Here is a 27,635-nt window from a genome sequence, read left to right as displayed (position 1 = left end):
TACCGGAGACAATGATCACACACAGACACGGTCCTCTTGAACCTCAGTCCAAGACGTCACTGACACCCCTTGTCGGAGAGACATAGTTGGTCTGAGGAGGAGGAGGAGGGGGTATAGCTGTGCGGTTGTCTAGGTAACAGAAGAGGAGGAGGGGGGAATACCGGTTGTTTCCTGTTCCGGGTCGGAGGATACACGTGTGTGTAGTGGGGTTAGCCGGTCGGTGAAGGGGGAAGGATGCGGTGTCACTACGAGGAGCTCGGGGTGAGGAGGGACTGTACGGACGATGACCTGAAGAAGGCCTACCGGAAGCTGGCGCTGAAATGGCACCCAGGTGAGAGGCTGGGAGGACCGACACTGATGTAGTAATGGGGGAGGGGAAGGGAGGTGACATTACTCACCTTCTTCTCAACTACCCGCCTGTCATGTTCATCCTCTGTCTTCATTACTGAGTACAGGAAACGTCATCACAACACCCCAACTATATACATCTACCGAGTACAGCAATCTATCTCTCTCCTATAGAGGGACCACCTCATCCCTTTAAACCCCAACACATATAATGACACAGGTTCTGTGGCTGAATAAAGAAGAGGAGGAGAACCCTGGTGGGTGTTACTTCCTCTGTCTCCCTGTAAAGGTAACACATAACGGACTACTATACATCGCACCACATAGTATTATGTGTCACTTACCTGAAACCGAAGCCTGCGATGTCGCCGCGGTCCCGTCTTCCATGAAGCGTCCATCTTCCTTCTGGGTATTGCGGCTCCGGCGCTGTGATTGGCGAGAGCCGTGATGATGTCACTACCACGCATGTGCGCAGGAGCCGCCAATCATGGTGCAATCTGCTTTAGAAACGGCAAGCTCGCCATTTCTAAAAGAGTCTAAAGTGCGCATGAGCCGCAGACATCGGCGCTCGTCTCATTTCTAAATCTCTCCTAAACTGTGGAGGTTTGGGAGATATTTTGAGCACCTACAGGTAAGACTTAAAGTGGTTGTAAACCCTTACAACACACTTTAACCTACAGGTAAGCCTAGATTAAGGCTTACCTGTAGGTCCAAAGAATATCTCCTAAACCTACACAGTTTAGGAGATATTTGCCGAAAGACAGGCACCGCTGTCTACGGCACATGCGCCGTAGACAGCGGCGCACTGAGCGCGCCGCGGTCAACGGTGATATGCCGTGAGTGGCGGCTCCCGTGCGCATGCGCGGGAATGACGTCATCGCGGCTTCGCCGAATGACAGCGGCAGAGCAGCGAGACCCACCGAGAAGATGGATGCTCCGGACTACAGGGGACAGCGGTGACTTCGCTGGCTCCTGTGTCAGGTAAGTGACACATAATGGGCTACTATGCGATGCATAGTAGTCCATTATGCTTTACCTTTGCAGGGAATGAAAGAGGAAGTAAACTCATCAGGGTTTACTTCCTCTTTAAAGTGGTTGTATAGTCAAAATTTAAACTTGTACCTACAGGTAAGCCTATAATAAGGATTACCTGTAGGTAAAAAAAATCTCCTAAACCTTTAATGCGGTGGCGCATGTGCACAGGGGATTCTCGGCTGAACGCCCAGCAGACGCTGGACCGCGCCGCAAAGAAATCTCCCACGCGCATGCGCTGGAGTGACAACATCGCAACTCTGGCCACTCGTAGCGCCGGAGCCGCGATATCCAGAAGATATGCCAAGGGAACCTGTCGGCTCCCTCTGCATGGATCGGGTAAGATTTTGGGGCCTCGTTCTAAGGTAAGTATTTCATAATGAGCTAGTATGCGGCGCATACTAGCTCATTATGCCTTTTGCCTTACAGGTCTGTAAAAAAATAAATAAATTAATATGTCAGCGGATTTACTCCCGCTTTAATCTAGGCTTACCTGTAGGTAAAAGTGGTTGTAACAGGTTTACAACCACTTTAAGGTGGTAGTTAAACTCACTTGCTGCCTTATCAGCACTAAATTAGCTTCAGAACCCGTGTAATTCATATGTGTTCGGGTTTAAAGAGATGAAGTGGCAACCCCAAACATTCCTCCAAGATGACCACTGCCTTGCTAAAGAAGCTGAGGGTAAAGGTGATGGACTGCCCAAGCATGTCACCAGACCTAAACCCTTTTGAGTATCTGTGGGGCATCCTCAAATGGAAGGTGGAGGAGTGCAAGGTCTCTAACATCCACCAGCTCTGTGATGTCATCATGGAAGAGGACTCCAGTGACAACCTGTGATGCTGTGGTGAACACCATGCCTAAGTGGGTTAAAGTGGAGTTCCACCTAGAAAGAGAGCCACAGAATCCGATGCAAACTACGCCATGTCTGGCCCCTCGCCTGCCCCCCAACAGTCTTCTGGTAGACACGCAGGTCCCAGAAGACGGCAGGGACCATTCAGAACGAGCAGTGCGACTTGTGCATGCGCAGTAGGAAACAGGCTGTGAAGCCACAAGGGTTCACTTCCTGATTCCCTTACTGAAGATGCTGGCGCCTCCACCCAGAGCCAAAGGCGATTACATCGCGGGTGTCATGGACAGGTAAGTGTCCTTGTTTTAAAAGTCAGCAGCTGCAGTATTTGTAGCTGCTGACTTTATTTTTTTGGAAGCCGGAACTCCACTTTAAGGCAGTGCTGGAAAAAATTGGTGACCACACAAAATATTGACACTTTGGGCCCAATTTGGACATTTTCACTTAGGGGTGTACTCACTTTTGTGAGATGCTGTCTATACACATTCCATCGTTACACCTGATCTGTATAACAAGGGGTATTGTCAGCTGAGATCTGCCCTAGTAATGGCCAGAAAGTGGGACAGAGAAGCGGGGAGATATCATCTGATCATTCCACAGACACAGTCAGGTATCTGAACATGCAGTTTTTCTATGTATATCCAACGAGAGCTCTTCTCTTACATGTGTTGTGTAGTTGGCATACAGTACTGTGGTGAGATAACATAGACAATATTCCATGGACTGCAGTAGATAAATTCCCAAATGCTGATCCTTTTCTCCTTATCCATTGATGAGTCCTCCTTCCTCCTCATTCTGCAGTCTCTGCCAGTTTCCTGTCTTCTTCTATACCCCCCCACCCTTTCACGAACATGCCATGATTGTACTCCTTTTTTTTTTTTTTTTTTGCTATAGATAAGAACTTGGACAATTCAGAGGAGGCTGCGGAGCAGTTTAAATTGATCCAGGCAGCATATGATGTCCTCAGCGACCCCCAGGAGAGAGCATGGTGAGTTATCAGGACTGCAAGTCACCTGTACGGCTGGAGTCACACCACTTCCGTTCCTGTAATTGGCCCCATTCGTTTTCCTTGTTCACCCAACTGCAGCACATGGATGTGAACCAGACACGTAGCAAAGAATGGGATTTCTGCTTAAAGCAGAGCTGAACCCATCGATTTGGGGCCAGCTCACACTATGTGTAGTGTCAGATGTTTTAATAGAAAGAGGTATTCCTGCATCAACTCAAATGTTAATAGCTAGCGTACTGCTGCACCCACCGAGGGAAATATCTGAACCCAAAGGAATAGTGGTGCGCTGTACATACAAATAAATACTAAAACGGTCACAATAAAATATAATGTATACAGCAGGTAGTGATCTAGAAGTATCACAGAAGGCCCAAAGAACTATACGTTATATTTTATTGTTACTGCTTTAGTATTTATTTGTATGTACAGCGCACCACTATTCCTTTGTCAGATGTTTTACCGCAGGGTCCAGGAAACAGTTGTTTCCTATGTGTCCCATACACACTCCAGCATAGCACTGCACTCAATTTTATTGCCGCAAACCATCCTAAATCGCACTGCAATGACAGACAATGCAGTACAGCGCACCTCCCAACATTACAGTGAATTTAGTGTATGTTTTGTACACTTCAAATATAAAGCTTGTACAAAACAAAAAAAAAAACAGTGTGATGTGCAGAGCAGGAGGAGCGACGACCGCTCTGGCTGCTCTGCGGTTTGCAGGTTTGTATGAATTTGCCCTTTAGGGCTCGTTCACACCATACGTGCATGAAAACTTCAGATTTCACTTGCAGAGCCATCAGTTTACATCCGTTTTTATGCACGTTGACATCTGTTTCCTTGTGCGTCAGTTATGTGCCCTATTCACACCAATGTTGATGTCATGTTAGTTTTTTTTTTACCATGCAGAAAACAGCATACACGTTGCAGTAGAAAAAAAAATCTGCACGTTGTGATGTGAACAGGGCACATGGAGAACCATTGTTTTGTTGAGCGCGTGCAGAAAAACTGATATCTGCACCATTGTGTGAATGAGGCCTAACAAAAAAAAAAAAAAAAACTAATTGGTTGCATTCAAGGCATGCTGGGATTACTAACTGTCACACTTGCTCTCAACCAAACTGTCAAACCATCAAATGACTGGTGTCGTAACTGATCACAAGTGCAGCACCACGGCAGTTTAAGATCAACTGCTAACAGGTACTGGAAATATCTCCTAAACCTACACGGTTTAGGAGATATTTACCCATATACGATTGCACCAACGTCTTTGGTGCATGCGCATTGAAGAAAGGGCACCATCATGCTGTTTCTAAAGGGTTCACTCATTGGCCGTCAGCTCCGGCGAGTCTTGCGCGCCCGGCGAGTCCGGCCACTCGCAGAGCTGGAGTCCACGGCCCTGGAAGGAAGTGGGGTGAAGATGGACGCAGCCACCAGCAGGAACTCCTGGTACATCATAGGCTTCGTTTGCAGGTAGGTGCAACATAATGTACTTTTAAAAAGCTTTAACAATGCTTACTGAACGCTCTGCAAATGTTTTGTGAAAGTTTGCTGTTCATACGGCTCTTGTACAAGCTGAAGTCCTTGTAAAACAACTCTTAAAGATGACACTGTAATAGCAAAGCAGGACCTCAGAGGTGACTATCTTTTCTTTCCAGTGTCAGGTCATCTGTCTTACAAATGGCACCCTTTGGCATCTAAAGTAGGAGCTATGTCCGTCCTCACTCTTCCATCCCTCAATGCATAGCTGTGATCCTCTGAAATCAAAGCCACATAAGTCAGGGCATGTCAGAGCTTCTATTTTAGATCTGAAAGTGGAAGTTTGTTTACTGATAACCCCCTTTTATAGGCTGGGATACTCATTAAGATGGTTGCAGTTTATTTTATCTCTGAATCAACACTTATTAAAGTGCCCCACTGTGTATGGGTACAGTAGCCATAATAAACTTCCCAGAACATGTCTGGTAAAAGTGACAGATTCATGACTCTCTTCTCCATTCATTTTATTTTTAATAGGGGATCGTGTACACAGGTATATACTGTTTATGGAGGATCTTGCTGGTAGTATGACCTTGCTCCAAAACGTGATCTTGTGCAACGTTTGCATGCATCCAGTGGACACCATAAATCAATCTTATTGGCTGCAGCTCAGTGCTAGCCTGTCAATATCACAAATGTGTAGCCACTGCTGATTAGACACTAAGGGGAGAATTACTAAAACCGGTGCAGCTGTGCGTAGTAACCAATCATCTTCCAAGTTAACCTTTCGTAACATGTTTTTGTAGCAACGGCCCCCTTTCTCCCATTGTGACAGTGAGCAGGGATCTTTTCCTCCCACTTGCTGTCACAATTTTTAATTTTTAATTTTTTTTAATGCAGCCGCCAACCTGGCTATGCCATTTATTCAGAGTTCTGTAAATGGGAGAACTACAAGTACCAACATCCTTTGCATCTGTCGGCTTCTAGTTCTCAATCAACTACCAGGGTGCTGTTGGTAGTTCCCGTCAGTGTGTTAGTGGGTCCTGAGGACAGGAGTTGAGAATCGCCAAGACGGAGAATGGATCCCCTTATGCTCCTTTTTTAGCGAACTGGATCAGACCGGAGGTAGAAGGGTGTAAACGTACACAAGTTTGTTTACACCTGCCTGTCAATAGGGGTGAATGGACCGTCCGATAAGGTCTGCCTAAATAAAAATTGATAGGAAGACCTGGTTGAACCCTCCATGTGAAAGAGGCCTTAGGGGGATTTTTTTTTTTTTTTTTTTACAGATTCCCTTTCTTATGTTGTACTTGTTTTCTAGGTATGATAACCACAGGGACGCTCTGCTAAAAGGAGGTGTTGATGGAGAATATCAAGACGATAGTCTAGACCTCGTTCAGTATTTTACTGTGACCTGCTACTCCGGATATAGCGATGATGAGAAGGTAACTAGCTTGTACTTGGTTCAGTCTGACATAAGTGAAAGCTTTGGGCCAACCTGGGCCGTCCATATCACTTATTGGAGGTAGTGGGCACCTCAAACTATTCCTCTGTTGCAGAGCATCAAAGGAATCCAGGTCCCTCTGTTAGGAGGCAAGTGACCAGCTTCAGTGCTTGTTGGTTCAGTGTAGCCTGCATCTGCCTTTTGTGCTTTACTATTGGCCCATCACTAAATGAAAGCAACACCTAAAAGGAGGGGATGAGGCAGAGCTCCAAGTATAGAAGCTTGTTGGTGATTCCATACCAGACTGACCAGGGCTTTGTGGGGTCCCTATGTGTGCTACAAGATGGAAGTTCATTTTAACTTCCCACCCTTTAAAGTAACACTAAATAATAATTAAAAAAAAAAATACACTATAATTACTTCTGCATGTTTTCTGCCTCTTTAAATTTTTATTAATGTTTCAGTGCCATGCACATTTCGTCAGTGGAATTAAACTGCTTCTGTGCATGTGGATAAGGGGTGGGGGGTGTTTTTTGCCGACAAAAAAAAAAAATTGTTAATTAAAAAGCTACAAGCAGACTGCTTGTAAGTACAGGTGTGCAGTGCATGTCATGTAGTCCCAGTGGGAGCAAGCTTTTAGGGTGACAACACTGCATCGGCTCAGGTACCACAGTAAGAGTGTTGTCACCCTAGTGCAGGAAGTGCCTACCTGTCTGGATTAACAAGTTGACTTGCAAAGACAGTCTACATTACAACAAGTCCCTCAGTGCATGCAAAAGAGGGTAAGCTGTTAATGGGGTTTCCTTTTTTATTTGCAGGTTTACACCTTAAAGTGGTACTTTGCTTGAAAATGAAGACCTTGGGCTGTGCGCTGTCGCCACTGACAGTTTGTCTTCACCTGGTTTTCGTTTCGGTGTTGCTGGCTCTGGTCGTTTGAATGACCGAGCCACAATGACATCAGTCTCCCTCATGCACACAGGAGCCACGATTGCAGCACAGCACTCTGAAGGGACAGTATACTTAGTATGCCATCCCTAGAGGGGACAGTGCACGTTCACCGGTGACATCACCGGCTGCAGAAATGGTGAATATCTCCCAAGCAGTGCACATTAAAGCAGAGTTCCACCCAGAAATGAAACCTGCTGATCGGATTCCTCCTCCTCTCAAATTCAGGTATCTGCTCCCACTTCCGGGCATAGATCACCACACTTTGCTGTGAACTACACAATGTCCGCCTGCCCCCCCCCCCCCCCCCCCCCCCCCGCTGTCTTCTGGGAGACGCACAGGTTCCAGAAGACAGCAAGGACCATTCAGATCGTGCAGTGCAACTCGCGCATGCACAGTAGGAAACCAGGCTGTGAAGCCGGAAAAGACTTCACTTTTTGTTTCCCTTGGTAAATATGTCGGCGCCTGCACCTGGAGTCGAGGGACAGGTTGGCTTCGGGTGAGGACATTGCAGGCTCACTGGCCAGGTAAGTATACTTGTATTAAAAGTCAGCAGCTGCAGTATTTGTTGCTGACTTTTATTTTTTTTTATTTTTTTTCCCCAGGTGGAACTCTGCTTTAAGAGAGATTCCTTGCAGTTCAGTGAGTAAAATAAGTATTTGATCCTTAACCACTTTCAGACCGGACCAATTTGCTGGTCAAAGACCAGACCACTTTTTGCGATTCGGCACTGCGTCGCTTTAACTGACAATTGCGCGGTCGTGCGACGTGGCTCCCAAACAAAATTAACGTCCTTTTTTTCCCACAAATAGAGCTTTCTTTTGGTGGTATTTGATCACCCCTGGGGTTTTTATTTTTTGCGCTATAAACAAAAATAGAGCGATAATTTTGAAAAAAACGCATTATTTTTTACTTTTTGTAATAATAAATATCCCCCAAAAATATATAAAAAAACATTTTTTTCCCTCAGTTTAGGCCGATACGTATTCTTCTACATATTTTTGGTAAAAAAAATCGCAATAAGCGATTATTGATTGGTTTGCGCAAAAGTTATAGCGTTTACAAAATAGGGATAGTTTTATAGCATTTTTATTAATAATTTTTTATTATTTTTTTTTTTTACTAGTAATGGCGGCGATCTGCGATTTTTATTGTGACTGCGACATTGTGGGGGACCCATCGGACATTTTTGGGACCATTGTCATTTATACAGTAATCACTGCTATATAAATGCAGTGATTCCTGTGTAAATGACACTGGCAGTGAAAGGGTTAACCAGTGGGTGGCAGTGTAGGGGTTAAGTGTTCCTAGGGGTGTGTTACTAACTGTGGGGGGGTTGGGCTTTCATTTAGTGTACACTGATCTCTGCTCCAATCACATGGAGCAGAGATCAGCGTCACTAGTTGCTAGGCAGAATGGAAAAATGTTGTTTATACAGCATTTCCTCCATTCGGCCGCTCCGTGAGACGATCGCGGGGATGCCCGCGGCGATCGAGTCCGCGGGTCCCGCGACCGGACTCACGGGGGTCCCGACCAGCGCGGGAGCGCGCCACCGGCGGCGCGCTCCCGATGGCACGGCGGCAACGAATATTGGACGTACATGTACGCCAATATGCCTGCCCGTGCCATTCTGTCGACGTACATCGTCGTGCGCTGGTCGGGAAGTGGTTAAGCAAAACATGACTAAGTACTTGGTGGAGAAACCAATGTTGGTAAGCAGAGAGGTAAGATGTTTCTTGTAGTTGGTGACCAGGTCTGCACATCTCAGGAGGGATTTTGGTCCACTCTTTACAGATCTTCTCTAAATCCTTAAGGTCTCTTGACAACTCTAAGTTTCAGCTCTCTCCATACATTTTCTATAGGATTAAGGTCTGGAGACTGGCTAGGCCACTTCACTACCTTAATGTGCTTCTAATTGAGCCACCCCTTTGTTATCTTGGTGGCATGTTTTGGGTCATTGTCATGCTGGAAGACGCATCCACGACCCTTCTTCAGTGTTCTGGCTGTGGGCAGAAGGTTCTCATCCAAGATTTTACAATACATGAGCCGTCCATTGGCCCCTCAATGGGGGCAAAATCTGCATGTACCTTTAGCAGAGAGAAAGCACCAAAGTATAATGTTTTCCACCTCCATGTCTCACTATAGGGATGGTGTTCTTAGGGTCATAGTCAGCATTTTTCATAATGATGATGATGAAATAACAGTGATGCTGAATAATAATACATTTATTATCACTGTTGTTGGTATTATTACTGTGTTATTGTTTTTTTTATGTAATTATTATTCTGCCTTTCGGATGTTTTCTATTTATGGATGATATATTCTTTTTCACATGTGCCATTAATAGCTAAAATTTGAGCAACTTCTAAAATACAGTAAATAAAACTCAGATCCTTTCTATAGAGTCGGGACATTCTTGTTCAGCCTTCTGCAGTCACACGTTTGTAATTAAGATGGAAGATGCGGCTATTGTTTTTGCCATAATGTATGTCCTATATGACAGCAGGTAACAATGTAATGCCTTCTCTTCCCAGGGCTTCTATGCTGTATACCGGAGAATCTTCGAGATGATTGTGAAGGAGGAGATGGAAAGTAAGATCAGTCAGGATGAAGAAGAGGAATACCCACCATTTGGAGACTCCCAGAGTGATTATGACACGGTACAATGTTTCTATTATTCCTTGTTCACTTTCCTAAAGCAGTAATTGACCGATAGAAACTGATATCTGTGCTCAAATTCAAACATCTTATGTATGAAATGCATCAGGGGTGTGACCACACATTCATTTTTTTTTTTTTTCAAATGATCCCTTTGCACAACACTATACATTCTTACATATTTCTAGAAAACTTTGCAAGAAACAGGGATTCTTGTTTCACATGTATTGTAATACACATTCAAGGTGGCCAATTGTGTCAAAGTTGTCCCAGCTCTGCTGTGCAAATAATTTATTTTTTTTGTTTGCTTTTCAGCACATCAACTTCAGGGACAGCATGTTTACTGCTGCCTAATATCGCTCACCTATTTCAGATGTTATTGTTATTAATCTATCAGTGGCCATAAAGCAGATCGGTGTATATGTGACAGTGAAAATTCTGAATTAATCCTTTGCACACCAATGTTCATCCTTGCATAGTATCTAAAGCCAGTGATCCCCTGAGTCTGTAGTTGTCCATCTGTGTCAGATATAAAGTCTGTTCACTTTGTTAGGACATTTTCCCCAGAGCTTAGTGAATGTGGTTCAATTTCACTTTGCACAAAATACCCATAAAAACACAATTTTCTTGTACATGAGTGGATAATGAAAGTGAGCAGGTTTGCAGAGAAGGGTAGGAACTGGCCAGAGAAACTGTCATCAGGAATTTCTGAATTGGTAAAACACTAAGCATTCCAGAGGACTTAGGGAATAGCTAGATCAAGGGACATGACTAAATGTTGAACTTAGTTTGATCTGCCTGGCTATATTAAAGAAACCACACATTGGTTACAAGTTCAGCTTCAGAACTTGAGATTTTGTTTAGAAACCAGTCCATAGGCTCATATTCACACATTTTCTGGGATTGTAATAAGGTTACACAAATTTGGAAACTGCTGGAAAATTTAACCTCTGTAATCTCAAATAGTAATATAAACCTAACTTTACACAATTTCCTTATTTGCCCATCAATGGACTTCCCACACATAATACGAGATTAATACAATCGATGTAGCAATTCATTGGTTAATAGCATTCCACTGGAAATCCCCTTTAATTCCTCTAATGCATTTAAAACCAGAATCAATAATATTTTATGGAAAAAATATTCCATACAATACAGAATTCCATTCAGTTATGTGATTTAAAAATGGGACCCCTGGGTTAAACATTCCACGTTTTATTTTTTTAATCCAGTTTGAGATTTATTAATCACAAGAGACACATTTATCTTATATGTTTTATAGTTCACAAGCTAAAAAATTTTTATTTACGCTGATCACAAACTATAGCAAAATATATTTACTTTATTGTATACTATTTTTCTAATTTCCCATATGTACAAATTGCTAATATTATGAGTATTCTGCCATATATGGTGTATTTTTGTACCTAATAATAAAAATAGTTTGTAAACAAAAAAAGAAACCAGTCCTTTAATTCATTCAAACTTTTTTCCTCTGCAGGTAGTGCACCCCTTTTATGCTTACTGGCAGAGCTTCTGCACTGTAAAGAACTTTGCCTGGAAAGAGGAGTATGACACCCGGCAGGCCTCCAATCGCTGGGAAAAACGGGCCATGGAAAAGGAAAACAAGAAAACCCGGGACAAGGCCCGCAAAGAGAGGAACGAGCTGGTACGTGAGCTGGTGGCATTTGTCAGAAAAAGGGACAAGAGAGTTCAGACCCATCGGAAGCTGGTGGAGGAGCAGAATGCGGAGAAAGCCAAAAAAGTGGAGGAACTGCGGAGACAACAGAAGATACAGAATGCCAAGTGAGTAGAATTAAAGAACGGATCACCTCATGGGGAGGGGCAGATCCCCCCCCCCCCCCCCTTAACTTGATTTACCCCCATTTCTTGATGTAATCATTTAAATATGAACATTCTCCGTTAATTTCCATATCCCTGATTTCACTGGAATCTAGTGGACATTCAATTTACATTTTTGCTTATTAAGTGAGCATGCTTGTACAACATCTGTCAGCCTTCTTACTATTGCAGAGCTGTGCAGATGGTGCCATTGTACCAATACTACTACTCAGATCTGACTTTTAGGGCCTCTTTGCTTTCTGCATAGATCACTGAAGGCTCAGCACAAGGACCCTTAGGGGGTTTTTACTAAAGGAAAATCCACTTTACACTGCAAGTGCACTTGGAAGTAAAGTCGCTGTAGATCCGAGGGGGACGTCCATGGAAAATAAACAGCATTTTAGCTTGCACATGATTGGATGATAAAATCAACAGAGCTTCCATTAATTTCAGATATACCCATTATACTACATGCACACGGCTGGAATTTCCTGCTGAATAAACTGACGGTCTTTCCGATGGAGTTCCGCTGGAATGGACTTGCCTACACACGATCACGCCAAAGTCCGTTCATTTAGAATGCGATGGTCTATGACGGGACTAGAAAAGGAAATTCAATAGCCTGTAGCCAATAGCTGCCATTGCGTCGTATTTGGTCCATCGGAACAGCATACAGACGAACGGTTTTCCCAATAGGAATTGATTCAGTTGGAAAGATTTAAAACATGTTCTATTTCTAGGCCCTTCAAAATTTTTGAAAAAAAAAGTCAGATGATGCCCACACACGATCGCAATATCCATCGGACCTTTTCTGCTGGAAAGTCCGGTCCCGTGTGTACGCGGCATTTGATTAACCTCCCTGGCGGTATGATTAGTTCTGATTTTAGGTGCTGAAAGTGGTACAATTATTTTGCATGGAAATTTGGCGTTTTATATTGTAGGCCTGCTCTTCTTAGGAATAACTCTCTTAAATCTGTTCAAACCAGAGTCTAGCAGACATCCCGGGTATGATAAAGTTTATAATAATAATAAAAATTATTCAATAATGTAATCAAATCCAAAAACACTGAAATTTGCAGAATTGTCGCTGTCATTAGATTTAGTGTTTGATGACGAATTTCCCCACAAATCGCTATCGCTCAATTCTGCAAGTGATTATAATTTCTTATCGCTGTTTTCTAGTTGGTCTAAAATCACTTTTGACATAAAGTGACAGTTTTTGGTTGCTATGGACAATCTCCAAATTCCAGGCAGAAAAAACAGTATTTATAATATAAAAGTGCATGCAGGACACTGGACAGCTATATTTATACTGAGATTAAATTACACACAGGTGGACTCTAATTAGGTGACTTCTGAAGGCAATTGGTTCCACTAGATTTTAGTTAGGGGTATCAGAGTAAAGGGGCTGAATGCACGCCACACTTTTCCCATATTTGTAAAAAATGTTGACAACCATTTATCATTTTCCTTCCACTTCACAATTATTTATCACTTTGTGTTGGTCTATCGCATAAAATCCCAATAAAATATATTTACGTTTTTGGTTGTAACATGACAAAATGTAGAAAATTTCAAGGGGTATGAATACTTTTTTCAATGCACTGTACCCTAACATTCAAAGGGCAACTTTGGCTGTCCGGGTTCACTGCTTTTCTGCATTAATTTATAATCCTGGTTCTGTGGTATACTTGTACTCCGGAGACTGATGATTGTGGTTTAGGTTTTCACTAACTATATAAAAGCAGTCTGCTACCAAATTTTTTTTAAATTTCCAAAATTTTGTATAATTTGTAATTGACACAAAGGCAAAAGCTTACTTAGAAACTTAGAATCGTGTTTGCATTTTCTACAGTCTTCCCTTTTATTTTATTTTTTTATACAGAGTTTCGTATGGTAGTTAAGTTTTTTTTGGTTTTCATTTCCCACAGGCTGGCAGAGCAGTACAAGGAGCAGAGCTGGATGGCCATGTCTGAGATGGAGAAGGAGCTGCAGCAAATGGAAGCTCAGTATGAAAAGGAGTTTGGAGATGGGATGGAAGATTATGAAGAGGAAGTAGACGAACAGCAGAATGGTTAGTGAGTAATAAAATGGAGGGGAGATCTCACAGCACTTCATTTTGGGTATAAAAGTCATGTAATTGGCAGCTCTATTTTATATCCACAAATCAAAAGGTCAGGGCCCGGGTGTGCACATAAAATCTTTATTTCATAAACATAGGGATATCAAAGGATCCAACACACAAACTAACACTGATGTGTTTCCATCCTTTCGGGCCTTAGTAATACCACTGATTGGTTTGTGGATGTTGGGTTGGCTTTGGTCTTGGCACAGGTGTTTTGCTACATTCTACGTGGAATGTAGAGGTTGCAACACTATGCCTAGGTTCACATTGGGAACCGTATGCACATGGCACAGGAATTGCACCGCATTCTTGTGCAAATCACATGCAATGCTGTGGAGTGTGACTTTTTGAAATTGAGTACACCCCTAAGTGAAAATGTCCAAATTGGGCCCAAAGTGTCAATATTTTGTGTGGTCGCCATTATTTTCCAGCACTCTCTTAACCCTCTTGCGCATGGAGTTTACCAGAGCTTCACAGGTTGCCACTGGAGTCCTCTTCCATGATGACATCACGGAGCTGGTGGATGTTAGAGACCTTGCGCTCCTCCACCTTCCATTTGAGGATGCCCCATAGATGCTCAATAGGGTTTAGGTCTGGAGACATGCTTGGCCAGTCCCATCACCTTTACCCTCAGCTTCTTTAGCAAGGCAGTGTTTGTCTTGGAGTGTTTGGGGTCTTTATCATGTTGGAATACTGCTCTGTGGCCAGTCTCCGAAGGGAGGGGATCATGCTCTGCTTCAGTATGTCACAGTACATGTTGGCATTCATGGTTCCCTCAATGAACTGTAGCTCTTCAGTGCCGGCAGCACTCATGAACCTCCAGACCATGGCACTCCCACCACCATGTTTGACTGACTGTAGGCAAGACACACTTGTCTTTGTACTTTTCACCTGGTTGCCGCCATACACGCTGGACACCATCTGAACCAAATAAGTTTATCTTGGTCTCATCAGACCACAGGACATGGTTCTAGTAATCCATGTTCTTAGTCTGCTTGTCTTCAGTAAACTGTCTGAGGGGTTTCTTGTGCATCATCTTTAGAAGAGGCTTCTGACGACAGCCATGCAGACCAATTTGATGCAGTGTGTGGCGTATGGTCTGAGCAGTGACAGGATGACTCCCCCACCCCTTCAACCTCTGCAGCAATGCTGGGGCAGCACTCCTCTGTCTATTTCCAAAAGACAGCCTCTGGATATGACGCTGAGCGCGTGCACTCAACTTTTTTGGTTGACCATGGCGAGGCCTGTTCTGAGTGGAACCTGTCCTGTTAAACCGCTGCATGGTCTATGGCCACCGTGGTACAGCTCAGTTTAAGGGTCTTGGCAATCTTCTTATAGCCTAGGCCATCTTTATGTAGAGCAACAATTCTTCTTTTTTTTTTTTTTTTTCAGATCCTTGAGTTCTTTGCCATGTGGTGCCATGTTTATCTTCCAGTGAGCAGTATGAGAGAGTGAGAGCGATAACATCAAATTTAACACTTTTGCTCCCCATTCACACCTGAGGCACTAACAAGTCACATGACACTGGGGAGGGAAAATTGGCTAATTGGGCCCATTTGGACATTTTCACTTAGCGGTGTGCTCAATTTTGTTGCCAGCAGTTTAGACCTTAAAGGGGTTGTAAAGGTAAATGTTTTTTCACCTTAATGCATTCTATGCATTAAGGTGAAAAAACATCTCACACTGCCGGCGCCCCCAGTCCCCCCCGTTTTTACTTACCTGACCCCTCGAAAATCCCGCACTCGCCCCCGCCGTCCTCTTCGCCGCTCAGCCTGGCCGCTGATTGGCTGGAGTGGATGGATTGAAAGCAGCGCAGCCATTGGCTCGCGCTGCTGTCAATCACATCCAATGACGCAGCGCGCCGGGGGGCGGGGCCTTGTGATAGAGCCGGCGGCTATAGCCGCTCGCTGTATCACGGGAGCGCGCCCGCAGTGCTTCTCACCAATGCGAGGGAGCGCGCATTAACGTGAGAAGCACCTGCGTTAGGAAGCAGAGACAGCCGCCGAGGGATCCCAGAAGAGCAGGTTCGGGGCCACTCTGTGCAAAACGAGCTGCACAGTGGAGGTAAGTATGACATGTTTGTTATTTTAAAAAAATAAATTTTTTTACTTTACAACCCCTTTAATGGCTGTGTGTTGTTCTTTTTAGGGGACAGCAAATTTACACTGTTATACAAGCTGTACACTCACTACTTGCATTGTAGCAAAGTGTCATTTCTTCAGTGTTGTCACATGAAAAGATATAATAAAATATTTTCAAAAATGTGAGGGGTGTACTCACTTTTGTGAAATACTGTGTGTAATATTGGGACCTACCTAATCTATTTAAGCAACTGAGGCAGGCCCTTACATTATGTAGTTGGTAGATGTAAAGGAGATTGTTAAATCAGATTGTAATTTGTGGGGAGCTTTAGGGCCTGGATGATTGGATACCAATTGAATAGATTGTTTTTAGATCTCTCCTCTTATTGCATTACATTTCATTGCATGTTAAATGTAGAATCCCATTTGTATTGTGTGTGTGTGGTCAGCTCTACTTGAATTAGATTCATACATGTGCAATAAATCGCAGTGTCACAGGAATTGTGTTCTCTGAATCATTAGGCAAAGCCAGCGATGATGGAGAGGAGGAATTTTACGACGACCTCTACTGCCCCGCTTGTGACAAGAACTTTAAGACTGATAAAGCGTGAGTCTAACCATTATCCACAGCATGCAACCTGAATCCCTCAAAATCCAATCAACCTCATTCATAAAACAGCCCAAGGAAAAAAAAAAGTATGGTTGTGACATCATCCACCTACCTCTCCACAAATCAAAGGAAGACTTTTTTTCATTGCAGAAATTCAAGACTTCTCCTGAATGGCGGAGGTGCACTAAGACTTCCTCTTATTGGATCCATCATTAAAGGGAAGTGTTTTGCATTGCTGCCAGAATACAGAGCTACATGCTGTACATAGCACAAACTACTACAGTATATTACATCCGAAGCGTCAGCTGGTCTGTTCTGGCATACAGATAATTGATTTGGTCCAAGCTGGCCATTCCTTAGCCCACTGCCATGTGTCGTAGTTTCTGGGCTCTCATATCCCACTGGGGAGCCTGGCGCTATTACTGTCGATCACATAAGCTGACCATAGACGATGGAGGAACTTGCATTTTGTCTCTGGTGTATGAAACAAGGATTCATACACCAGAGAGACAAGGATTTTGTCACTTCCGGTTTCTGTGTACTGGGTAGTAAAGCAGCTGATCAAACCTCAGGCAATCTTTCTCTATTGCAGTATTTTATCCTTGTCACCAGTTTATCTTTTTCTATTAGCTGCCTTCTGTAGTGTGATCTGTATTCTCACCCTACCTATGTATGCTGTGGTCTGTATACTGTAACTATACAGCTTATAGTTTGATTATCCTGTTGTAATTCAGAATGAGGAATCACGAGAAGTCCAAAAAGCATCGGGAGATGGTGGCTCTCCTGCGGCAGCAGCTGCAGGCTGAAGAGGTGGAGTACAGTGCTGCTGTCGGGGAAGACAACAATGTCCTGGATGGAGAAGGGACGGTGCTGTCTGAAGACCAGGAACCTGAGGAGACACCAAAACCAAAGTAAGCCATGATGTAAATTTAGTGATTAATTTGTGCCTAGTACCAAATGAAACCTGCACTAAATGCATACATAAGCTGCCATTTTTTTTTTTTACTACTCCTGTTGAAAATGCTAGTTGCCTGGCTGTTGATCCAAAAACATCAGTACTTTTTGTCTCCAAGTATGCAAGTAAGCAGCATGCTTGTTCTAACTTGGTCATAAAGTATTGTGGACAGAAAAGGCAGGTAAGTAGCTATTTTTTTTTTTTTTTGGCAGTAGTAGCACAGTACAGAGGGGCTTCCAAGCACAGTTTCAAGGTAGCCAGAAAAAATTAACAAATTGGCTACCCAGCTTACCCAAGCTACCCAGGTTGGTTAAAAACAGAGGTTTTAATTGCGTATGTTTGCAAATACATGTTGAAGCCTTACTAGCGCGCCAAGGCACTCTATAGTGTGTTCCCTAATTCAAAACTATTGAAGTTCCTAACTATGGGGCACCTTTAAGAATGTATAAACCTGAGGGCAGGCTCACCTGCACACAGCCCTATCTTCCATAAAGATACAAAAACACACTAGAAGCCTGGACATCGCCTTTTACAAGACCGCTGAGGACTTGCATTGTATGTCTGTGTCCAATCCAAAAAGCAACAATGGCATGCACGCTGATTCATTTAAAACTGGCAACAGGAGATGGGTGCATACAGGAAGGCGTTGTATCTATAGTCCACGTATTCTTCTCACTATAGTGTTTCTTCAAATGGTGGTTTGCAATTGAGATCTTTTTGTCTTCTTTCTTCAGAGCAAACAAAAAGCAAAAAAAGAAAAAACAGAAAGGCTGTAAGGTGAGTGCTTAAGTACCACATGTTATTCTTCATCAGATGTAAAGTGCGTGAAATTGACGTGATTACAAAATAAAGTAAATGGAGAGCAGCAGGCAATGTCTGATCAAGTGTTTTGTTTGGCGAATGTTTGGGTCAGATATTTATGACTCGTCCTTAAAGTAGACCTTGCACTAAAATGCAAGGTCTACTCGGCTGTTTTCCAGAGCTGAGCCTCAACGGCCGATACCCCTGACCCTGCAGCTGCCATGCCCGACTTTGCTATCTTTGGCTGAGTGTCCCCTTTTGGGACCGCCCTGGGGTACTCTTTGGCCGGGCCCCTGGGGGGACCATGCCCGCCCTTCCCCGCTGTTTGTATTATGTACCAATTTTCTTTATCAGATGTATTCTCCTTGTATATGGTGCATGTTGCACCGCACACATGTGTTTGTATTCTCTAGTTTACATGCTCAATAAACGTTTTTCTGATAAAAAAACAAAAACAAAAAATGCAAGGTCCACTTATTCAGTTTTAGCCCAGATTTCTGAGGAGGCTCAGGAGCAAGCACGCACAAATGCCTCCATAACAAGCACCTTGCTATGGGGGGGCACTCAGCGGGGGGTGGGGGGGACCCTAGAGGAGGATTGAGGTTGCACAGAGCAGATAAGTAGAACGTGTTTTTTTTTTTTTTTTTTTTTTTTTTTTACACTTGTGTTATGTAACAGGCAATATAATTTTTTTGGCTGGAGTTTCACAGCTGCTGCTCTGACCACTAAAATGGGCCTATTGCTGCACTGACAAGGCTGGCCAACTATATATAAAGTGCCTTGAAAAAATATTCATACTTCCTTTAAATGTTCCACATTTTGTCATGTCATATCAAAACCGTAAATGTATTTTATGTGATAGACCAACACAAAGTGGCACATATTGTGAAGTAGAAGGAAAATGATAAATGGGGTTCAATTTTTTTTCAATTTTTTTTATTTTTTTTCTTTTTTTTACAAATAAATATCTGAAAAGTGTGGCGTGCATTTGTATTTAGCCCACGTTCACATTGGGCCGATTTGGAATGCGATTTGGCGCATTTAAGGACCAGTAAGCTGCAATATTAAATTTCTTTTTCTGGGTTTAGATACACTTTAGTTAAAAGCTAATTAGCCATTTTCCTGTCTAAACAAAGAAGAAGGTATTACCTGTCAGATGGGAGGGTTGGGTATTTATACCCTTGTGTTGAACTGTCTCTGCTCTCAATTTTTAATTTTTTAGTTTTTTTTTTTGTCACAGATGCAAGAGGATGACATGCTGTTAGGAAATGATGGGGAGAGCAATGCAAAAAATGAAACCATACAACCTAAAGAGGATGACGCTATCCTGAACACTGTTCCGAACAATGTAGAGGCCGAAGACAACCTCATCCAAGATACAGAAACCGTGATGGCTCCTGAGATGAATGAAGAAAAACCGTAAGTTACCACAATAGTTAATGTCTGAGTAATCCTACATTTAGGCCATAGGATGAGCTCAGGTCTGTTTTCTGTGTATTACAGAGCACAAAAACTCAAGGGAAAGAAGGCAAAGGAAATTAAGAAAGCTGCCAAAATTGCAGTCGTACAGGAAAAGGAAGAACAGGTAATTATTTGAAGTAGTTAATACAGACAAAGCTGACATTCAGCAGTTTAATCCATGATGTGCTCTGTTTTGCAGATTAAAGTGTAAAGATCATTACCAATGTAAATTTCTAGTGTAAAACATGGATGTGCCCACTGATTGTTGCTAGTTTTAACCTTGACGGGTCAAATTGATATGATGACTCTTATCAGTAATGGTGGATTTTCTGGTACACCAGTCATATGACTGGCATAACTGATTTCTACCGTAGCACCCAGCTGTGTGTTTTTAGTATTGCAAGATTTTATCGACTGTGAGCACAACCTAAACCTATAATTTTTTGCTGCAGTCACTTCCTACCTCCTGACTGCTCACTAGTATGGTCTTCTTGCTGTCACTATAGCAAGAATACCATACCAGCAAGAACATCTTTGAACCATTCAAATGAGCTGGAATTTACATTTTTCTAGGGGAAGCCTGTGTAGAAGGTCACAAAAAATGAAAAGGTGAGCTAACACCTTACAGTGGCCAGCACCATTCCCCCCCTGCCTGCTGCATTTACCTCTGTGGCTGATTAGCTGATGTTAGCACTCTGGGGATTTAAAAGCCGTGGTCTTCCTCTTCTTTCCTTATGGCTTTTGAAACAGATCAAGGTGGTTCCAGTTGGTCAAAGTGGTCACAGAATCGCCGGAGATGCTAAGGCACCCCAGATGTTTTGGAACTACATTTCCCATGATGCTCATGCACTCTACAGTGTAGTTGAATATCATGGGAAATGTAGTTCCAAAACACCTGGGGTGCCAAGGTTCACCCTCACTGTCCTAAGGAATGAAGGGGAAGAAGATTGAGGTTTGCAAATCCCCAGACTGCTACACTGGCTACATGGGTAGTGATAGCTAATCGCCCACAGAGGTAAGTGCTGCATGGGGGTGGGGATGGTGGTGTTCACTGTTTAATTTTTTGTGCAAAGGTGAACTTGTGTTTTAAAGCGAAGCTTGTGAGTTATTGTATTCTTTTTATGTTTTTCTTTTAAACCAAAATGGAGTTACTCTTTGGCGTTAATCTAAACATTTTACCTGAATTGCAAGGTGCAGATGTCTATTTTTGTTTAAATTTAACATGGTTTAGCATGGCAATGCCATTGAGTGCCATGAATGAATGGGAAGACCAAATCCTAACTACAATAATTTATATCCCTCTTCCAATCAAAAATCAAGCAAGTGTTAATTGCTGCTGACACCACTAAGTCCCATCTGTCACACCACACTTGTACTTCATTGATTTCTCCAGCCCCATAACAGAGGGCCTGTTCTTCCTTTACAAGGCTGGGGGTAAACTATACAGGTGCCTGTAGTTGGTACCCAAGATACACTGATTGTGGTTGCAATGAACTGTATGTTTGAATGCAAAAATTGAATAAATGCACTTTTATTTTTTTATTTTAATAAATTGGTGCATGTATTACATTTTTGCAAAAGGTAAACTATACTTTGAAATATGTTTTAACCTGTTGGCACCAAGGGGATGCAAATATGCAGCCAAGCAGCCGCATATGCAATGCAAAATCGGCTTTGCCAAGAGCGATCCCCCTGCACACTCCTGACAGTTACCAGCAACTAACAAAAAGTCACCATCAGAAGCTTTCCAATCGTGTGACTAACGTGGCCACCAATCATGGAGGTCTCATGATCATAGACCCTGCTCCCAGCATCTGAAAATCCTTAAAGGGTCAGAAGGCTCTGGTGCCAAAGGGTTAAAGTGGGTGTAAACCCACTTAAAAAAACTAACACCCACAAGACAAAGGCGTAATGAGGTAGTAAGCATAGCACACTACCTCATTATGTAATACTCACCTGAGATCGAAGCCCTCGCTGCTGTGCCCATACACCGCTCCGGGGGTTACTTCCGGGTATCGCGGCTCCGGTGCTTTGATTGGCCAGAGCTGCGATGACATCACTCCCATGCACGCGTGCTGCAACAGCACATGCGTACCATTGCTTCAGTTTGTGTCAGTGCGCATGTGCCGACGACATTGGCACATACAAATACAGGGGAAATCTCCGAAACCGCGCAGGTTTAGGAGATATACTGGTTAGCTACAGGTAAGACTTTATTATATGCTTACCTGTAGCACAAAGTGGTCTGTAGGTGTTTACAACCACTTTAAGCATGGTGGATGCAGAATGCAATTTACATTACAGCTAATATACAGACAAGGCAGCGTGAGTAGAAAATCAAATGAGTTACGACATTTACAGGAAACGATACACAATACTCGTAGGGGGCATAAAACAGTAAATGGGACATTCCCCAAACATTCGCTGACAGTGAATCAATCACAGTCATTTAAAAACACATGCACCAGGGAAATACACCTGTAGTGAATGTTTGGGGAAAATTTTTAAAGTAGGTAATCTGACCTTTTACTAGAGCATTCTTATGTCATAATAATGCATGACCTTGTCATACAATAAAAACATGACATTTCTTTGGAAGTGTCTGCACAGACAGTCTGCGTTGCATCAGAAATGCCAGCCGCACATTCTTGTAAATGCAGTTAAGTTATTTTTTTTTTATTTTGGCATAATGGTAGATTTTTAGAGGCGCTTTTTATGTTAAGCTGACTGCATAAAGCTGCTTTCAGGCTATTTGTTTCATGCTTGTTTCTGTTAGAAAAAAAAATCAATGCATGCATTGATATGAAGCTTTCTTAATTCACAGCATCAATATGATCAGCCACAATAGAAATATGTACTCTTTAGCCACCTTGAATGTTCACTTGTTTCATATATCGAGTAACTGCCTGCATTTTCTTTTTTCATCTTACAGACTTTTGCCCCGCTTCGATGCAACACCTGCACTTCTGAGTTTCCAACACGGAATAAACTGTTTAGTCACATTAAGTCTACAGGACACGCACTGGCCACTGGTAACCCACCAGTAAATGCAGCAGCTCCCAAGCCTAAAAAAGACAAACGGAAAAATAAATGACCTCTTATAATGGTACTGAACTGGATTTGCTAATCACTACAGCCCGTCAGGCTGTATAATAGGAGCAAACCGCCTCCAGGTTCTCCTAGTCTCTACAGTCTGGGTTTCTGCTGGAGATGCACAAGCTGTTGTCCCCTATTTATTTAAGGACTGATGACCATCCACTGAGGGGAATGCCTGCTAAGCCATTAGAAGCAGTCAATTTGGGCTACAGCTGTTCGTGACCTTTCAGCTAAACTCTGTCAGCTTCTGCTTTAAAAAAAAAACGCTGTAATCATTTCTGCCACACTGATCCTTCTACACGTGCAATTGTGTTCTGGTCACATGGGCAGATTTTTCAGGTCATGTGTTACAACCATACTTCCTTCGCAATGTTCGTTCCCCTTTTAAAAGTTATAAATGCACCTTTATCACAGCAATCTGTACTTCACACACCCCCCGATCTTGTTAATTTTGAAATGGAACCACATACCTGAGATTTGCAAGAAGCTGAGTAATTACCTAGGCATCCGCAATCTGTAGGTTAACCATGTGTCCCATTGCTGAGAGAATGTTGTTTTTATTTACTTAATTTGATAGGTAGGAATGCTCACAGGCAAGGGTCTCTACTAATTATTGGCATCCACTCAGCATTGTTCCTGATCATCAGATCAGAGGCCAGCCTGAAATGGCCACTTCAAACTACTTTGGCCTGCAGAGGCCACTTGAGCTTGAAGAAGGCTTACGGTCCTCTGTTTAATATGGTAATTATCAGATACAATTACAATATAAAAAACGAATAGCTGAGAAATCTATTTTTATTCAGTTTACCCTTCTAACAGGTAGTTATTAAAACAGTATACTAAATGAGCCTTCTGTCTGTAAAAGAAATGAAAATGTATTTATGTAGACAAACTATTCATAGCCTTGCTGACACTGCTAAATTTGGTCTGGGCCTCTAGGCTTTAGTGATCTTTGTTCATGAAAGGTTAAAGCAGAGTTCCACTCATAAGTGGAAGCTCCGCTTATCTGACTCCTGTACCTGTTCCCACTTCTGGGTGATCTTCACAAAGCACAGTGCGCTTCACGCATTAGGGAACTGGCTGTGAAGCTGCAAGGCTTCACTGCCTGTTTCTCTTACAAGCAATGGCGGTAGCACCTGAGATCCGCTGGAAAAATCAGCAGGGGTGAAGACAGCTTGGGATCCCTGGACAGGTAAGTATTCTAATATTTAAAGTCGGCAGCTACAGTATTTGTAGATGCTGACTTTTCATTTTTTCTGAAGGAGGCTGGACCTCCTCCTTAAGGCTGCTGGCACAGTGTTCTCCTTTTTTGTTCAGCATTTGTGCTGGGAAATTATATTTTTATTTATTTTTTCATCCGTAGTCAAACATGTATCAGATTTAGAGAACCTTGCAGTGTAAAATTCAGTGCCATCTCAGGGCACTCTAAACTTTGCTTTCTGCAAATTCCTCTTGTGTGGTTCCAATTAGAATTGTGCTATATAACATGGCGGAGGGTGTGGGGTGAGTCTGAAGAGTTGTGATAAAGGTGGTTCTGCCCTTTTAAATTTCACAGTATAATTCTATAAATATCCAAAGTTAGTCCCAAAGCTGGCCATACATTGATCAAAATTCCACATTTTTATCTCTCTCCATTTGATCAACTTCCATGAAAGGGAAATTTTCCTGGATCAGCAATTGCAGCTGCTGATCAGTGGTGTCCGAATACAATGGTGGGGGGGGGGGGGGGGGGGGGATTGGTGTGATTCCTCTATCCATCTCATCTTGGGTTGTGGTGCTTCTTCTTTTTTTTTTTTTTTTTTTTTTCTCTTTATATTCAGCCCCGCTGACTGAATGGGAAAAAAAGTAACTGTGTATGGCCACCTTTTTAGAGTAGGTCCATTACATCAACCTTTGCTGGGGAACTCTGTACCTAATCTGTAACTAGTAGCATGACTTCTCTGCCTTGAGAAATGAACTCTGTCCTCAGTGTTAGCCAATGTCCCACTATCCAAAAAGAGTGCCATTATTGATCACTGTGGTGTATAGTGGGACAGTAAGTGAGTTTGGGGAATAGCTCCAAAAAGCTCCCAGGTCTCCCGGGCACAGAGATGAGGGTTTTTTTTTATTTTTTTTATTTATACATATAATCGTGCACTACTTGGCTTGTGGTTTTGACCTGTTGCCCCCATGTGTGATAGCAAAAAGTGGACTTTAACACCCACAATCTGCACATATTCATCACTGGGTGGCTGATGTTCCTGTGCTGATGGCACATGTCCAGCACAGAGACCGAGCTGATCCCCACTAACAAGTAATAGCTGGCTGGACCAGCTCCCTATTATGTGATGGCTAATCACACTGGTCAAATGTTTGCTGATCTTCTCCCCCCTACTTCGCTGTCATTATTAAAAAAAAAAAAAAAATGCAGCTGTGTCGGGCTCCGCCCACCCAGCCACATCATTCATTTTCAGTGTTCTGTGAACTGTGGCTGTCGGCTTGTAATTCTCAATAAACTACTGGGGTGTCGTTGAGCGCTCTAGGTAATTCATGGTCTCTTCCGGACAGTGTGCGACTTCCTGCCTGTAAGAGCAGACAGCTTACAACAGACTGTCTTCCCGAGCCCTGCATGACATCTGCTTTGCTGGCTCATTATTTTACTTAAAAGAGATTTTCAGTTTGAGGCTCCATGCACACTAGCTTAAAAAAAAAAAAAAAATGCTCCTCGCAGCAGCTTTTGAGAATTTTTGGTTTCTGCTTCTAGAAGCAAGTAGTGTTAGTCTCTGTCCATTCAGACTATTTTGGTGTAGGAGTGATTTTGAAGCTTCAGCTTCTAGGATCAGAAAAAAAAAGCATCAAAAAGTTTTTGGAAGCAGTAAAAAAAAAAAATGCTGGCTGCTCCTAAGTGCTGCTAAAAGCTGGCACAAAAAATGCGATTGAGAGCAGCTTTCGTCCAGCTTTTTATTTTTTTTTTATTTTTATTTATTTTATTTTTTTTGCATGGAGCATGCATGTAAAAACATTGGAAATATTTATTAACACAGAATTGGTTAAAGATAACTGAAGCCTTGGTGCTCTAAATCAGTGTTTATAAAATGTTTGCATTATCTCAAAAGGAAAATTATGCATAAAATAGGCACAATTCACAAAGCTTTATCCCAAAGATAACAATTATCTTGGGCATGAGACTGTAATTTTTTTCAAATCTCATTGGACTGAAAATAACTTTTTATTTTGCAAATAAGGATCCTGATGTGTTAGCTTTGTGAATTGCGCCTAATGTAACACACAGTCCCATGTCCTAATATGAGAATTTATATATTGTGTAAATGAAATTTTGCTCTGCTTTTGGAGCTCGAAACTCGGATAATGTTGAGGCTCATTCACACGTCATAATGTTTTTAACATGAGTTAAAGCCCAATTCAAGCTTTCAGTTAAAATTGCTAAATACATTCTAGGTGCATTAAAACAAAAAAAGTGTGTGTGTGTGTGTGTGTGTGTGTGTGTGTCAGTGTCAAGTCTGTTGCAAAGCCAGACAATGCTAAGCAGGAGTTATGACTCAGCCCTAAAACAGATTTATTACAATTATGTAGTGGTCTTAAATTCCTTATCCGCTGCTTTAAAATGGCAAAGGGACAAACTAAAACCTGACCCCTTAATTGTTCATCTGTTTTGAGTGAAAATCTATCACCTTTTGCTGCCCAGGATTAAAGGGGTTGTAAAGGTAAATATTTTTTTTACCTTAATGCCTTCTATGCATTAAGGTGAAAAAACATCGGACAGCGCCGGCTCCCCCGTTTTACTTACCTAACCCCCTCGAAAGTCCTGCGCTTGCCTCCGACATACTCTTAGCTGTTCAGCCTGGTCGTTGATTGGCTAGAGTGGATGAATTGAAAGCAGTGCAGCCATTGGCTCGTGCTGCTGTCAATCACATCCAATAATGCGGCAGGGGGTTGGGTCCGAGTGATACAGTGAGCGGCTATAGCCGCCGGCTGTATCACGGGAGCGCGCCCGCAAGTGCTTCTCACCATGCAAGGAAGCTCGCATGAACGTGAGAAGTACTTGCGGGGGGAAGCCGAAAACTCTGTGCAAAACGAGCTGCACGGTGGAGGTTTAAATAACAAACTTTACAACCCCTTTAAGGTACAGAGGTTGCAGATACACAGAGAAACAGATGTATAGACTGCTGACAGACAGCCTGATTTGCTTCTACATTTTTTGCTAATTTGCTTGATGAATGTTCCTCTAAAGTCTCCAAGTTTTTTGCTTTGTTTGAAAAGCAGCTGATTGGTTGACTTAAAAAACATGTCCCCTGCCAGCATGCTTCGGAGAAGGACCCTTTCACTGTGTGATCTCTCTACATAAGTCTGGCGTGCCCCAATGCTCCATTTAACTTGTACAATCAGCAGGGTACCTGCACTCTAAGAGATTCCGATGGAATGTGTCCTATCGGACCGTTTTGTCGGATAGTCCGACTGTGTGTGGTCTCCATCGGACTGTTTCCGTCGGAATATCCGACGGACCAACTTTTCCAACTTGCCGGTAAAATTTTCCAACAAAATGCTCCGATCGGACATACTCCGATCATGTGTAGCCTACTCCGACGGACAAAGTGCCACGCATGCTCAGATCAAATTCCTAGACCAAAGCTATTGGCTACTAGCCTAAACCTAGTCCCGTCGTAACGAAATAATGTCATCACGTTATGTACAATCGGATTTTCCGACAACTTTGTCCGACCGTGTGTATGCAACATCACTTCCGACCTCTTCCGGAATGAATCCGTCAGAATTACACAGACTGATTTGGTTGTTGGAATCTCCGCCCGTGTGTACAAGGGCTTAGGCCTGATTCACACCTATGCAGGTTGCAGCATTGCAGAGCAATAAAATAGTTACCAATAGTAACTTGCACACTG

At 42.8% G+C, this 27,635-nt stretch overlaps 1 protein-coding gene across 1 annotated transcript; it reads left to right on the top strand.

Moving 5' to 3' along the window:
* Positions 1 to 116: 116 nt before the first annotated feature.
* DNAJC21 (DnaJ heat shock protein family (Hsp40) member C21) lies at positions 117 to 25,263 on the top strand. The gene is made up of 12 exons (XM_077462875.1): positions 117 to 331; positions 3,123 to 3,216; positions 6,038 to 6,161; positions 9,640 to 9,765; positions 11,268 to 11,572; positions 13,540 to 13,682; positions 16,337 to 16,421; positions 17,159 to 17,335; positions 18,114 to 18,156; positions 19,421 to 19,599; positions 19,684 to 19,765; positions 22,574 to 25,263. Exons 1-12 carry the CDS (start codon positions 235 to 237, stop codon positions 22,733 to 22,735), a joined length of 1,617 nt encoding a protein of 538 aa, XP_077319001.1. The 5' UTR covers positions 117 to 234; the 3' UTR covers positions 22,736 to 25,263.
* Positions 25,264 to 27,635: the final 2,372 nt, after the last annotated feature.

The sequence above is a fragment of the Lithobates pipiens genome, unplaced genomic scaffold, assembly GCF_037356315.1.
Source record: "Lithobates pipiens isolate NorthernLeopardFrog02 unplaced genomic scaffold, aLitPip1_a1.2 Scaffold_3, whole genome shotgun sequence".
Classification (NCBI taxonomy): Eukaryota; Metazoa; Chordata; class Amphibia; order Anura; family Ranidae; genus Lithobates; species Lithobates pipiens.
This window is presented reverse-complemented; position numbering and strand designations above follow the sequence as displayed.

Coding starts and splice junctions, on each gene's coding strand:
- DNAJC21 (XM_077462875.1), top strand. CDS start 235: ATGCGGTGTCACTACGAGGAGCTCGGGGTGAGGAGGGACTGTACGGAC. Junction 332..3,122: donor GGCGCTGAAATGGCACCCAG/GTGAGAGGCTGG, acceptor TTTTTGCTATAG/ATAAGAACTTGGACAATTCA. Junction 6,162..9,639: donor GATATAGCGATGATGAGAAG/GTAACTAGCTTG, acceptor TTCTCTTCCCAG/GGCTTCTATGCTGTATACCG.